The following is a 14,253-nucleotide window of genomic DNA, read 5'->3' on the forward strand; positions in this document are numbered from 1 at the left end:
TTCATTTTTTGATTTTATTAACTTTTGTAATCTTATATTATTACATGTATCTCAACATATTACATAAATTATAAAAGTATAGTCTTGTATGTGCGTGTTGTGAAATTTTTTTTTTTACCATATCAATACAATTATACATATTTTCATGATACATTAGCATACTGGCCACGCCCCCACTCATTCGATATGGTAGAAAATAGCAAAAGACGTGCTCTTTAAAATAAAGCGCGACAAACAGTGGCTCGTGGAGTCTCAGAAGTATTAATAGCAAACACACAGTCATCTACGGTGTTGTATGAAATTAATTAGTTGCTGAAAGTAGGATACTGATGCATAATCACAGCAGCATGTGGAGTGTCAGTTATCCGTGTCTCCTCCCTCTCAGTATTTAAGCATCTGCTCCATCCATGAGAGACTCAAGTTTTCTGAGTCAGGGCTCAGAGTTTCTCCAGCCAAATCAATCAAAGTCCTTCACGCACAGGAGCTTTAAAAACCGCGATTTCAACAGTCTTACACACTGTGGAATTAATAATATGATATAAACTGGATGCATCGGTATCCTCTACATATCAGTGTGTCTTTTAAAGTAAGGAGCGAACAAGTTTCTTCTCTCTTTAAAAGTAGCTTTGCGTTCAAACTTTGTAAATGAACGACTCTCTCCTCTTCTCTCCTCCACAGCTGATCGTCTCTGTCTGAGCTAAGGAACATCATCTGGACATTATTCACCGGGACTGTATAGAATAACAGACTGCCATCATGAGGTCCCTGCTGCTCGTCTGTGTGTTTGTGCTGCCTCTGCAAACACTCGCGCTGCCGCTGCGCAACAGGTGAGAGACCTCGCACGCGATCGCATCTAGAGATGCTGTTTAGCTATACATTATATACATTTTTTTTTTTTGATTGATATTCTCAGTATTTAATATTATGACCTCTAAGGCTTGGAAAGGGTTATGTAGAGCTTGTGCGCATTATTCGTATGCAACAAAACAAAACAAAACAAAACAAAACATCTTAATTTTTAACATTAGTTAATACATTCCCTAAAAGCAATGTGAAGCTATGTATTTACATCATTTATTAATCTTTGATAATGCTAGTTAATAATTTACAGTTGTTCATGAAAGTTCACAGTGCATTAACGAATTTAACAGATACAGCTTTTACTAATGCATTTTAAAAATCAAATGTTGTAATTAACATTTAGAATTAATAAATGTTGTATATTTATGGTACAGTGTTAGTTCTCCTTAACTAATGCAAACAAATGAAACCTTAAGTTTAACCTTAAGGTAAGTGTGTTACCATTAGGCTACTCTTATATAAACAGACACAATGCAGACATATAGTTTGCCAAGTTAAAGTTTAAGTATGTATGTTCATGGCAAGCCATTTTAACATTCATTACTAGTATCTATTGTTAGAATTGACCATATTTGTTAGTAATACATATTTTGAATTGTTTCTAAGTAATCTAATAGTGAATTTTCTTTCTTTCTTTTTTTTTGTCAAGTAGTCCAGTAGTTTTTATAGCAATTGTATTTAGTATAATATGAAATGCTACTAGGTGGTGTGAATTGAGGTAAATTGGGACACTTGTTTCCAATTAGATGGCTGGTGAAAATGGCCTGATTATCCTGAATTAACCCTACAATACTACTTTGCTACAAATAAATATTGCATAACTTGAGTAATATACTAGATGCTATTGATATAGTGACTAGTAGCAAAGAAAGGTAATAGTAAGTAAAGATTGAGTACAAATGAATAATTTAATATTAGTCACAATTGAAGTATTCTAAAGAATGAGTACTAGTGAAATTGAAAACAATACTAGTCACTATTGGGTTACTTTACTAGTATAACATAAGATTAATAAAACTAGTAAAAATAATACATAGTAGTTAGTTGCAGAATATGTTCAAATGGCTTGCCATACGTGTGTGTGTGTGTGTGTGTGTGACCTGTAGTTCTCTGTGAGATAGTAAGTCACTTGACTGTCTGCATTTGGCACAGAGCGTGCAAGAGAGACGTGCCACCTGTAACGTAGTTTCTCGGATTTCCCCATCGTGACCGCTTAGTCATGATATGGATCAGGCTATTTCTAACTCTTGACTTGCAAGATGCAACATTGAATCATGCCTACAACACAATCCACATACCTGCATGAAAATGCATTACTCTTAAATTGCCTTAAATATAAAGTATTGAATTAAGTGTCATTCTTTTCATACGAGCACACTTTAAACCAAACGTTTCACAAAATGCAGGTTTTAAATGGTAAAACAATAGATATAATAATAGAAATGCTGCAAAATGAACACACAAGTATTTAGACACTGGCTTTTGGTTGAGGAACTGACTTCATATATAAAGCACTTACAGCAGTCACTTAAAAGTAGTCGCTAAAATATGCTGAAAAAGCACTATTATATTTGTTAATATAATTCATTTTAAATTTGATTGGTATCACTTAGTGTGCAAATACCTTTTGAGGGTCACTTCAGCTGTTGGTTTGGGTGTTGTAATGATGTCACCTCTGATCTCAAAGCCTGATTGAACACCATCTCAGTGTCGCCCCCTGCTGGTGGGCAGAGGATCATTCCTCCACTGAACAATGAGTCTGTGGCCTTCAAAAGTGAAACAAGCTTACAGAATAAATCTGAACACGCAAATTTTACAAAATGTCAAAAAAACTCAAACAGACGTCATGAGGTCACAAACACAAACACCAAGTGATTTAGGACTTTAATGTTCAACTGGAAATTAAATCCTCTTTTGCACACACTCGCGCAAAGGCACAATGAATTTATGTAAGGTGGATTTAAGCAGTTCCCTCCCCAAATTAGCCCATCTAGCACTGTTTTTTAAAAATGTGCCTCTCAGAGAGTGGATAGGAACATCATTCTTAACAGTTTGTGTGATTAAGATTGGTATTTGTGCATGCTAACATCTCTCTAAGGCCCCATGCAGAGCTCTAATGTGGGAACGCTTCTCAACAATCTCATTCTCTCTCTCAACCTGAAACTTCCAGACTTCCTCCTAGTCTTCAGAATAAAACATCACAATACTTCTCCTATTCTTCCTCTACAATCCAAGAGACTCTTCACCCTGTGTGCTGTCTTCCATATGTGTGTGTGTGTGTGCAATCTAGCACCTGGGACTGAAGTGTATGAATGGAGCAGTGAATCTGTAGGACTTTAGCTTGGGGCAGAGGCTTAGAAGGGCTTATGCTAGAATGGAGTGATTGAGTAACTGGCCTGATTTCAATTCAGTGTACATTTATAATGCACAGGGGCGTTGCTTATCTAATCATGTGTACAAATGCAACAAAGGGTGTCAAACTAATTAAGAAGCCGGATTTCATCATGATAATGCAAAGGAAACCAATTACAAAGTGCATGTAAAATAAATAAATAAATAAATACATTTATAGAACTTGAAACAAGATCAAAGGAAAGTTCACTGATAAAAAAAACTCCTGCATTTGAATTAAATTTGAACTGTGCCATTAAACAGGATGCTGAATTGGATTTTCAAATTTGAATTTAAGAATGTAGAATTGAAAAGAACTGAAATATAAAAAATATGTACAGTATATAACAAATTTTTAAATGTTGGCTAGACAAAGTATTGTTTAAAAATGTAGAAAAATTGTTTAAAAGGTCTTCAAGTTGAAGGGTTTATAGAATGATAGAACAAAGCGATCGACAGAATGACAGATAAAAAAAACAGAACAATGGATAGACAGACTGTTTGAATGACCAACAGATAAAGTAGATAGATAGATAGATAGATAGACAGATAGATAGATAGATAAACATACAGAACGACAGATTTACAGATAGACAGAATGACAGACAGACTAATTTCTGAGCCACAAAAATAATCAAACTAACACATTGTAAAAGCTCTTAATGACGTGGGTGTGTGTGTTGTTCAGGAAAGGCTTGACAGCATTTAGGCTGATGGTGACCTTCACAAGAGGGAAAGCACAAAGCAGTGCATGTTTTGTTTGTAAGCAGTGTGTGTAGCGCATGTTAAATGAGGAGTGTGTTTCGGAAACTCCTTCCGAGCTTGTTCAGTCTTTCTGACTCTGGCCCACATTTAATGAGATGTACAAGCAAGTGGGAGACCAGCAAACGCACACACACACAGAGACCTGTACTGACCCTGAGCCCCGGCGGTCCCACATCTCCGGTTCTGCTACAGATTCATTAGAACTGCTTCCACACACGCGTAATGCCAGCTATTCAGGAGCTGCCCGCAGTGGTGCTCGTGCAGCTGAAGTAAGTTTAAATCTGACTGGCATGTAATAAATTGTCTACTTCAGTCACATTTCAATTATGCATAGTATAACCCAAGTTTAGCAGATATTATAACTACACCATTTATCACCCAAAAAAAATACCACAAAAACATAAAAAGCTACTACTACATCATCATAGTATTACAGTACCAATTTTGAATTCTCTTCTATTGAATTTTCTTATGCCCCTCGAGCCTGCATTTATTTAATCAAACAAGAGTAATATTGTGAAATATTATAATTTAATGCAAAGTGAATTTTCAGCATCATTACTCCAGTCGTCAGTGTCACATGATCCTTCAGAAATCATTCTAATATGATGATTTGCTGCTCGAGAAAAATTTCTTATAAACAGTGATAAAAATCATTTCTACTTAACATTTTTGAAAAAGCAACTTAAAAACAAAAACAACTAATAGAAATAGAACGGAAGTGTTTCTGAAACTTTGTGTAATCAGTGATAAATGCTCCTTATGACCAGAAACCATTGAGAGACAGTGACCGGAAGTGTTTCTGAAACTTTGTGTAATCAGTGAAAGTGATTTTGTGTATGTGTGTGTTATACTACAGCCAGTTCAGACTAATCCTGTTCAGAAACATTCTGATTCAGATTAGATTTAAAGTATTACCCTATATCCCACTCTAATGCTCATAAACACAGCCTATAACACCCACTGACAATTACACTTAAATACATACATACAGATACTCAAGTATCATGCTTAGTAACATTTGTTATTAATGTTATTATATTCACAAACATAAATAAATATATAAAATACAAATAAAATGTAAAGAATTTTAATGCTGTACAAACAGCTAACAATTCAGGAAAACTGCAGTACAAACATTTCCAAAAAAGAAAATCTCACATAATCTCCCTCACCTGCAGGTTTGTAGATCTCTGCCAGGTGCATGATGGGTATTAGTGCCAGTTTATTTATGAGCTAGAAAACACAAAGCACAAGTCAAAGGTGTTTAAGCAGTCTGACATGTGAGTGTCTGGTTCAATCACGCCACAGGATTACCTGACTGGCTGAATAATGGCAGATGTTTGGAATTTATCTGAAAAATAATATTATTTAGGCAATTAATGTGCTGCTGCAAGATTTGCTTTGAAAGAATTTTAACTCAAAACAAAAACAAAAACCATCAAATTAAAGCAAAAAAACTTAAATAGTATTTTCTTGTAAAAATACTCAATCTTTTTTTATTTATAACTTCGTAAAATAATTTTATACAGTGTAGTGACACAGCAATTATAAACTTCACCTTAAATAACTGATTTACATATAAAATAACTAAATTAATAGCAAATATGAATCCCTCCAACACAGTGCAGAGAACTCAGTCTAACCATTTTACATTCCCTGTTTATTTTTATCTATATTCTAACAAAAAACGAATGCTCTGAATGTCTCCTGAGGAGCTAGACTGAAGACAGGGAAGCGCGTGAAGAAGTGTGTGTCCTAGAGTGAGGGAATATTAGTGCATGCCACAAATAACTCGGACTACAGCCAGAGAAATGCTTGATTAATAACAGGCTTCAGATACTAAAATGGTCCTAATGCTGCCAAGCCTCTAATTTAATACCTAAACTACGTCAGCTTCTATGTGAATGTCTGAATGTATTTAAATAGATCTGGACAATGCATGCATGCGCTTCGCTGGTGGTCAACCAAACGATTTCTCTTTCTCTCACCAGATCGAGTTTTCCCAGCAGACCCGGGAAGCTTCCAGAAACACGGGGTGGTAATGCCATGGAAACCATCACCATTCCTTCAATAGCTTCGAGTGCCGGGGCAAGAGAGCGCCGTGCGGTCTGGAGGGCCCTCCTGCATAAAGGACCCCCGGCGAAACAGACCAACACACTGGCCAATCAAAACAGGGAACATTTCCGGGAACGTCGCCATGTCCTCAGAGGGTCACGAGGTCACCCGCAGGGTCAGCTGATGCGTGTGGGATGCATCCTCGGCACATGCCAGGTACAAAACCTCAGCCACCGTCTCTATCAGCTGAAAAGCCAAAGCGGACGGCAAGACGCGCCAATCAATCCCAGAAGTCCACATAGTTACGGATAAGACTATGAATGAACACACATTAAAAATCTATCCAAAAATGTGACTACTGAAGACCACCGACACCAGCGGGCAACCAATCAACGATTTACAGGCGTCCTGTCATGAGAAATCGAATACTCTTGATCTTTTGAAATAAAAGAGTCATTCAATGTGCTTACTGCAACTTTAAGAACTCTAAACTTCTTTCCCTAAACAAACATTTATTGAACTCGTTCTGAACTTCTGCAACTTTGACCATTTAACATTAACATACAGTATGATCGCCAACATTAACCTGCAAGCTTCTATTTAAATGTTTAGAAACTTGGCCTGGCTTTTCATATGGAGTAGTATATTACTCCTAAACACCAGAGGAAATAACGAGAATGAGAAGAAGAATTATAAGAAACCACACTGTGTATAACCCACATACATCCATGCAGATATGTCTGAAGTTTATTTTTCGGACCTGAACAGTCTGAGTTTTCATTTCAGCATGGATTGTTTCATGAATCTCTTTAATGACTTAATGTAATACAACATTGGAGCCAATAGAAAACACTACTAAAAAAAAAAAAAAAAAACAACTTAGTGGATCTCAGGGAAGAGAATCAATCAGTTGTCCTTTTCTAAAGGTCAAATTCGGATGAAAGACTTAATATTTCCCACTTCTGATACTTCATGCCCTTATGTAATGAAGTGACCTTCATTATCTTTACAGTAATCCCACACTGTCTCTCGCTCTCTAAGCCAGGACAAATCGCCCTTGACTGAGCCACCTAAAGCTGAACAGAGCTTCAATGTGAACACCTTAAGAGTAAACATCCTGTTTTTGGAAAGTTAAGCTGTACTTATTTATGAATCTAACTGCATAAGATAAAATATCAAACCAAGTGGTTTTTCAGTGAATAACTTAAATTTTAAGTTGTTCAAAGATGTTTAAAATTGCAAAAATGCTCCAAAAATTGCAGTTCGTTCTGAGAAAAAGATCAGTATTTTCTTGCAGATACCATTTGATATTTTGTCATCTTAACACTAACTGTTTTTAAACAGGTTTCCAGAGCTGTCCTCCCACAAACAGATAGTCCCGCCCCAAACTCACACTATTGGCTGAGCCAGCGTCAACTTGTTGGGCCGCTCAGACCAACAGAGTAATGTTACAAGCGTCACAGACTCACACTGTTTACACTCTTCGGGGAAATGAAAGTCTTACTTATAGCTGTCTCTGCACTTTACACTAGGATTGGAGAAAGTATTTTCACTTCGAATAATTACACACAGCCACTTTAAGTGTCCACATACCTTTTGGGACCACAGTATATTCCCATTTAAACTTTTAAAACGTCAAATCTTCATCCATAAAGCACTCAAACTTTCAACACTGACTGATTGTGTACATCGCACATGCCAGTCTCACAACATATAATCACAAATACAAATAAAACATGGGAGACAAATATAAACAATTCTCTGGCCAAACACACACACACACACCTTCAGTTTGTCATAGTGTGTCAGTGGTGGAACGTCTGCTATCCTTATGTTCACATATAGGTGAAATGTTACTATTAAACATTAAGCACTTTAAAAGCAACACTGACTTGAATAGAAGAGATGTTATTTAATTCTAAGTTAACAAAAGCTTGTGTTAATATTTTGCAAGTGTATAATGTCTGAATGTTTGTAGGTATGTGTCAGTGCTGTGTATTTTAATATGATTTAGCTGTTTTAATAAACAAATGCAAATGGTTATTGTTTTGTTTGTTATTGTAGTGTCATGTGGGCAGCTGTAATAGAATGCAAACATATATAGTATATGCACAGATAATTGCCACTGTGACCTTCTGAGTCAGAGCGACACAGTGCTGTTATCAATAGCTCAGCATGACCCAAAAACAATGTGGTAAATCAATGCAGCACCTGGACTCGGCTGGCTTACTGCTTTCATAAAATCAGCAGAAATATGATCAAAAATATGATAAAATGCACCAATTAGTAATAAATAGTTACACTGACATTCACTGCCAAAAGTTTGGGGGTGGAAAGATTTTTTAATGTTTGTGAAAGAAGTCTCTTCTACTCACCATGCTGCATTTATTTGAGCAAATATACAGTAAAAACTAATATTATTAAATACGGCTTGAATATATTTTCAAATGTATTTTATTCCTGTGATGCAAAGCTGAATTTTCAGCATCATTACTCCAGTCTTCAGTGTCACATGATCTTTCAGAAATCATTCTAATATGCTGATTTGCTGCTGAAAAGAAAACAGTTGTGATACTTAACATTTTTGTGGAGCCCATGATACTTTTTTTTTCAGGATTCTTTGATGAATAACAAAAACAGCATTTATTTAAAATATAAATCATTTGTAAGATTATAAATGTATTTACTGTCACATCTTTGCTAAATAAAAGTATTATTAGTAGTCAATCTGGGCATTGTTGCCTATTGTTACTGTACTAATACTGAATTTCAGACATAGCCTACTATTAATGTGACATATAGTGCTTTTTACTTACTGGAAGCAAGACTTATATAAGACATTATTTAGTCACATGTCTCTCTCTTACCTCAATGGAAACCCCTTCTTACAACATTCTCCTTGTGTGACGTCCATTCAGGAGAGTTTTCGGTTAGAGTACCACCTGCTGGCTGCAGACCTGAAACATTACACAAAAAGTTACAATGTTACACAAAAAATATGAATACATTATGCATGTTATAATACATTGGATTGCTTGTGTCAACTTTTTCTGCTGAGTTATTCTCAATTAAACATCCACTATAATATAATGAAAAATTGCAGTCTGAATATTTTGAACGGCCATTAATAGAAAAAGATGGTTTAGTTTATATAGTATCCATTTAATAATAACATTAAACTGAAGAGCCCTGTTTTATTTTCATCTCTATAACTGCATAACCAAACATGTCAACAAAAATACAAATCCTGCTGAAGATGAGGAAACAAAGAAATGTTGTAGAAGTCAGAATGAGTGTTTCACTAGTTGTTTTTAACTTTCCACTGTGAATTCATCACACGTTCTCTAGACCGCATACACGCAAACTATCAGCCAATAAAAATTAGGGGTGTAACCTACTGTACACAAAAGGACACACACTAGACTTTACATCAACCCTGCCTAGAAACAAACATACAGACTATCATTACAGTTCACCAAAATGTCCCACTGTGCTTCAGCTCACTATTTACAAAGTCAAATTCAAAGAATCACTGTTATCAGGAAACCAATCTGAAGGTTCTGAACGTTCCGGTGAAGCACAAATAAAACGGTTTAGAGATGATTTACAAATAAGACTCTTTAAACACAAGCACTGAGGCCATTGTAAAATAATAATAAAAAAAAACATTGTAATTAGTAAAATCAAAAAAAAAAAACGTAATCTTTAGGGAAGATAATATCATTCAGAAATTTGCAAAACATTTTTACCTAGATTTATTGTGTTGAAAAACACAATTAAAATTAAGATAAAAACTAAAACCTTCAAAAAAAAAAAAAAAGAAGAAAATAGTGAAAACCACATTAAAACAAATATATTAATACAATGGTGTATAGCAATGAAGTAACTCACTCACACTCTAAATTACTATTAAACCAAAATCCCTTAGTCACTGTATTGACACTATGTGCTTTCTGAACCAGACTGTATTTGAGCCAAGATATCTCAGTACTGAGCACTCAAACACACACCTTTACACACACACTGACGGACCGCTGGAAGCATCAGAGAGAAAGCAAAGTGGAGAAAGTTAAAGTGTTACTAGTTTTTCTCACTATAGTTCAGAGACCCCATCTGTGCAGCGTTGATAAATAGAGCAGTCAGAGACGCCGAACACACAACATCCTCCTTCATCCTCAACAACACCATCTCAGCTGAATCATGAGGGTGGTGAACCTGGTATGTACCGGACATTCAGACTATTATTTACATACATGCTTCATAATTTCCTCAACGGTGTGTAAAGCAGAATTGTAGGAATTACACATGAATAATCATTTTTGATCATTTAACAATGCAGAAAACTGTCAATCAGACTGTGTCACTGTTTGAGTTGGTAGACTAAGTCTAATTAGCTGTATCTAATAATACACACAACTCTTACTACTAGGGTCCGGATCCCTCTCTGGCATATCGCCCTGATAGTCATGAGAAAGACAAATCAGAATTCAGGAACTTTGAGGTAAAATTTGGAATTATGCACATCCTTAATTCATATTTTCTTGTATCATTCCTTTTAATACAACCCTCTTATTTCCATTTTGATGTGTGCACATGTCTAACACAGAGTGGAGCTCTCTTTGACCGTGTGTTTAATACATACAAGCTGATGCACACATACCAAACGCTGGACTTTGTCAAACAGAAGGTTGGTCTATCAATACCGTAAATCAAACTGTACATAAACAGAAACATATATACATACATACATATATATATATATATATATAACATATCTAGATAAAATAAATAATATTATATTAGGTATGCATGTATCTTTTTTTTCACTTTGATGTATTATGTGTATTTATTAAGTACTTAAAAATATGCTCTGTATCAAAAAGACAAAAAACAAAAAAACACAAAACAAACCATCTCCATTCAGGTAATAGGCCTGTAGTAACAACTGTTAAAATATAAATGGCAAAATTCTGAATTTCTATTATTACATAAATTCTGACCATTTTCTCTGTGAAAACCCAAATAAATGACAGCCTTTACAAACACAAAAACACTGAACATGACCTCTCACCTCTGACCTTCAGCACCTGGAATGGGCGAACTGCAATCACTTCAGCATGAGCATGATGGAGAACATCGATTCTCTGGACGAGCTTGTTGACGAATCCGACCCAGACGTTGACTTCCCGAACTCTTTCCATGCCTTCCAGACTGCCGAGGGAATCCGCAAAGAGCATCCTGATAAAGGTGAGAGATCAGCGGGGACAAAGGCCACAGACGTCGCCTTAGTCTACTTAGATAAGACTGTGTTTTACAAGAACACATACCTGAAGTTGTTTTTGTGAAGTTTCTGATCAATATGTCCAAACCTGCGGGGCTGCTTTCAGGACTGAAATCCATTTCTAATTGTAAAAGCTTTTTGTGCATATTTATATTTGGTCAAATGTTCAAATGCAACTGAATTTAAAATACATTCTCTCCAGATTGGTTCCAGCTAGTCGGTTTGATCCATGACATCGGAAAAATCATGGCCTTGTATGAGGAGCCGCAGGTGAGAGACAAAAGCATCCGATCACGGTGGAAAAACCTTCGACAGCTGTCACATGGGATCAGTAACATACAGAATGCCATTGTGTGTTTATGGGCTGTAGTTGGAGATACCTTCCCAGTGGGATGCAAGTTTCAGAATTCAATAGTGTTCAGAAACTCAACGTTTGAAGGCAATCCGGATGAGAAGAACCCTGCTCTCAAGTACTATCTTCTAAACGTCAAAACAGTGTTATTTAAATACTAGTATAGCATATATTATTAGTTCATATTTTAATTTTAATTGAACTTTAAGATGTTTTAAATGCATTTTTAAATTAAATGCATTTATCTTTAGATTTGGAATTGTTTACAAATATTTAAATTTAGCTTTAATTTTAGTTATTTTACATTAACATTTAGTCATATAGCAGACGCTTTTATCCAAAGCGACTTACAAATGAGGACAATGGAAGCAATCAAAATCAACAAAAGTTATAATATAGTTATAATTTTAATACTCCAGATTAAAAATTTCATTTCAGTTAGCTGCAAAGACAACATTTCTAATTATTTTACATTTTTTCATCAAATATTCATATTTTATTTTTAGCTTTATTTTAATTATCTAAAATGTAAAAATATGTTGTATAGCATTCTACCTATTTTTTTTTTCATTGCAGCACAGAATTTGGGATTTATGAACCAAAATGTGGACTTAATAACATCCTGATGTCTTGGGGACACGATGGTGAGTGATTTAAGGGATCTTTGCACATAAGACCATTATGTCTCACTGTGAAACATCAAAAGTTTGAGGCCAGGTGAAAGAGATAATAGTTCTATTCAGCAAGGATGCATTCAATTGTGTCAAAAGTTACAGTAATTTTAATTTCTAATAAATGCCATTATTTTGAGCTTTCTATTCATCAAAGAATCCTGAAAAATGTATTATGGTTTCCACAAAAATATTAAGCAGCACAACTGTTTTCAAAATTGATAATAATCAGAAATGTTTCTTGAGCAACAAATCAGCATATTAGAATGATTTCTGAAGGATTGTGTGACACTGAAGACTGGAGTAATGATGCTGAAAAATCACAGCAATAAATTACATGTTAAAATATATTCAAACAGAAAACAGTTATTTTAACTGTTAATATTATTTCACAATACTTACTGTATTTGTGTTCAAATAAATGCAGCCTTGGTAAAAAAAGAAAAAAAAAAAGAAAAAAAAGACTTATTTCGGATATTTTTCTCATTGACCTCAAACTTTTGAAGAGTAGTGAATTTGCCGCTTAAGTGACAAATGAAAATGCTTCTTGCTCTATTCTAGAGTATCTATACCAGGTAATGAAGTTTAACAAATGCACCATCCCCGAGGAGGTAAACAAATCTCACAAACAATATGATTTCATTGATGCTTTTAAAAGCCACTTTCAAACAGTTTTTCTTCTGCCAGGGTCTTTACATGATCCGCTTCCACTCCTTCTACCCCTGGCACTCTAACGGAGACTACATGCACTTATGCAACGAGAAAGACCTGCAGATGCTGCCCTGGGTCAAAGAGTTTAAGTATGTCATGAGTTTCTCAATGAGAGCTCGTTTGTGTGTCCGTTTAATCTGCTGTGTGACCCACATATTGAAGGTCTGACCTCTCACTGATCAAAAACATGCGTCTGTTTGTCTTTCCTCTGACAGCAAGTTTGATTTGTACACCAAGAGCACTGAACTACCGGACGTGGAGAGTCTGAGGCCGTATTATCAGTCTCTCATTGATAAGTACTGCCCCGGGATACTGCGCTGGTGAACATGTTCTAGAATTCTACCGATCTGTCCTATTTCAAACATGAATGACACTTCAAATCATGTATAGTTATAGTTTTTGCTCTGTGGGCAATAAAAATGGGTGAAATTTTTTTTTCAGCCAATTAGAAACCACCTTACATCTTGGCACTTTGGAATTGTCTTCATAAAATAAAGATAAAATAAAATCATAAAAGTGAACAAAAGTTAATTTCTTGATTTACAATAAACTGTGGGATCAATGCAAATACCTCTATTTTCCGACAATGTAAAACAAAAAGAAATATTAATTATTAATATCCAACACTATATTGTATATATTCATTCTTAATACTACATTAGATTAAATCTAAAATCTAAAATGAATTTTACTTGAAATTGTTTCATAAAATGTACATTTCTTTGGAAGTAATGGTGCTTGTGCCAGTGTGTATTTTTCTAGGTTTATTAAAAATATTACAAAACATTAAAGCTGAGTGTTTTTTTGGTGCATCTTCACTTATGTTAATACAATAAACATGCAATACTACTGTACATCACAGTGGTCAAATTATTGCAATACCATACACAAATATCACAGACCATAACCAGTTACAGTTCAATAAACCATTTCATGTCATATAACACCACCTACTGTATACAACATGACAGTTGAAGTGGAAAACTATCTCAAATGTCATATTTTCTGGCACCTAGATTTCTCTGATACTCTTGGTATACTGTAAGGCACTGCACATACTGGGCTTCGTTCATAAACCTATAAATGTTTGTCTAAATTGTGCTGTTTTTGGTATTTTGTTGCATTCGATTCAAAATGTAATTTATGTAAGAATGATTTTAAAA

At 35.0% G+C, this 14,253-nt stretch overlaps 2 protein-coding genes across 2 annotated transcripts; both read left to right on the top strand.

The window, feature by feature from the left end:
- The first annotated feature begins 404 nt into the window (after window positions 1-404).
- Window positions 405-6,751, top strand: adm2b (adrenomedullin 2b). The gene is made up of 3 exons (XM_042744463.1): window positions 405-586; window positions 679-827; window positions 6,012-6,751. Exons 2-3 carry the CDS (start codon window positions 757-759, stop codon window positions 6,385-6,387), a joined length of 447 nt encoding a protein of 148 aa, XP_042600397.1. The 5' UTR covers window positions 405-586; window positions 679-756; the 3' UTR covers window positions 6,388-6,751.
- A 3,407-nt stretch (window positions 6,752-10,158) lies between these two features.
- miox (myo-inositol oxygenase) lies at window positions 10,159-13,611 on the top strand. Its single transcript, XM_019121939.2, has 10 exons — window positions 10,159-10,293; window positions 10,505-10,576; window positions 10,682-10,762; window positions 11,160-11,322; window positions 11,559-11,626; window positions 11,717-11,826; window positions 12,285-12,352; window positions 12,941-12,990; window positions 13,067-13,179; window positions 13,306-13,611. The coding sequence occupies exons 1-10, from the start codon at window positions 10,276-10,278 to the stop codon at window positions 13,412-13,414; spliced, it is 852 nt and encodes a 283-aa protein (XP_018977484.1). The 5' UTR covers window positions 10,159-10,275; the 3' UTR covers window positions 13,415-13,611.
- Window positions 13,612-14,253: the final 642 nt, after the last annotated feature.

This window comes from Cyprinus carpio, chromosome B18, assembly GCF_018340385.1.
Source record: "Cyprinus carpio isolate SPL01 chromosome B18, ASM1834038v1, whole genome shotgun sequence".
NCBI lineage: Eukaryota > Metazoa > Chordata > Actinopteri > Cypriniformes > Cyprinidae > Cyprinus > Cyprinus carpio.

Excerpts from the sequence above, each read along its gene's own strand:
- adm2b (XM_042744463.1), top strand. The coding sequence starts at position 757 with ATGAGGTCCCTGCTGCTCGTCTGTGTGTTTGTGCTGCCTCTGCAAACA. Across the intron at positions 828-6,011 it reads GCGCTGCCGCTGCGCAACAG|ATCGAGTTTTCCCAGCAGAC; the intron begins GTGAGAGACCTC and ends TTCTCTCACCAG.
- miox (XM_019121939.2), top strand. Across the intron at positions 10,763-11,159 it reads TGGACTTTGTCAAACAGAAG|CACCTGGAATGGGCGAACTG; the intron begins GTTGGTCTATCA and ends TCTGACCTTCAG. Across the intron at positions 11,827-12,284 it reads GAGAAGAACCCTGCTCTCAA|CACAGAATTTGGGATTTATG; the intron begins GTACTATCTTCT and ends TTTTCATTGCAG.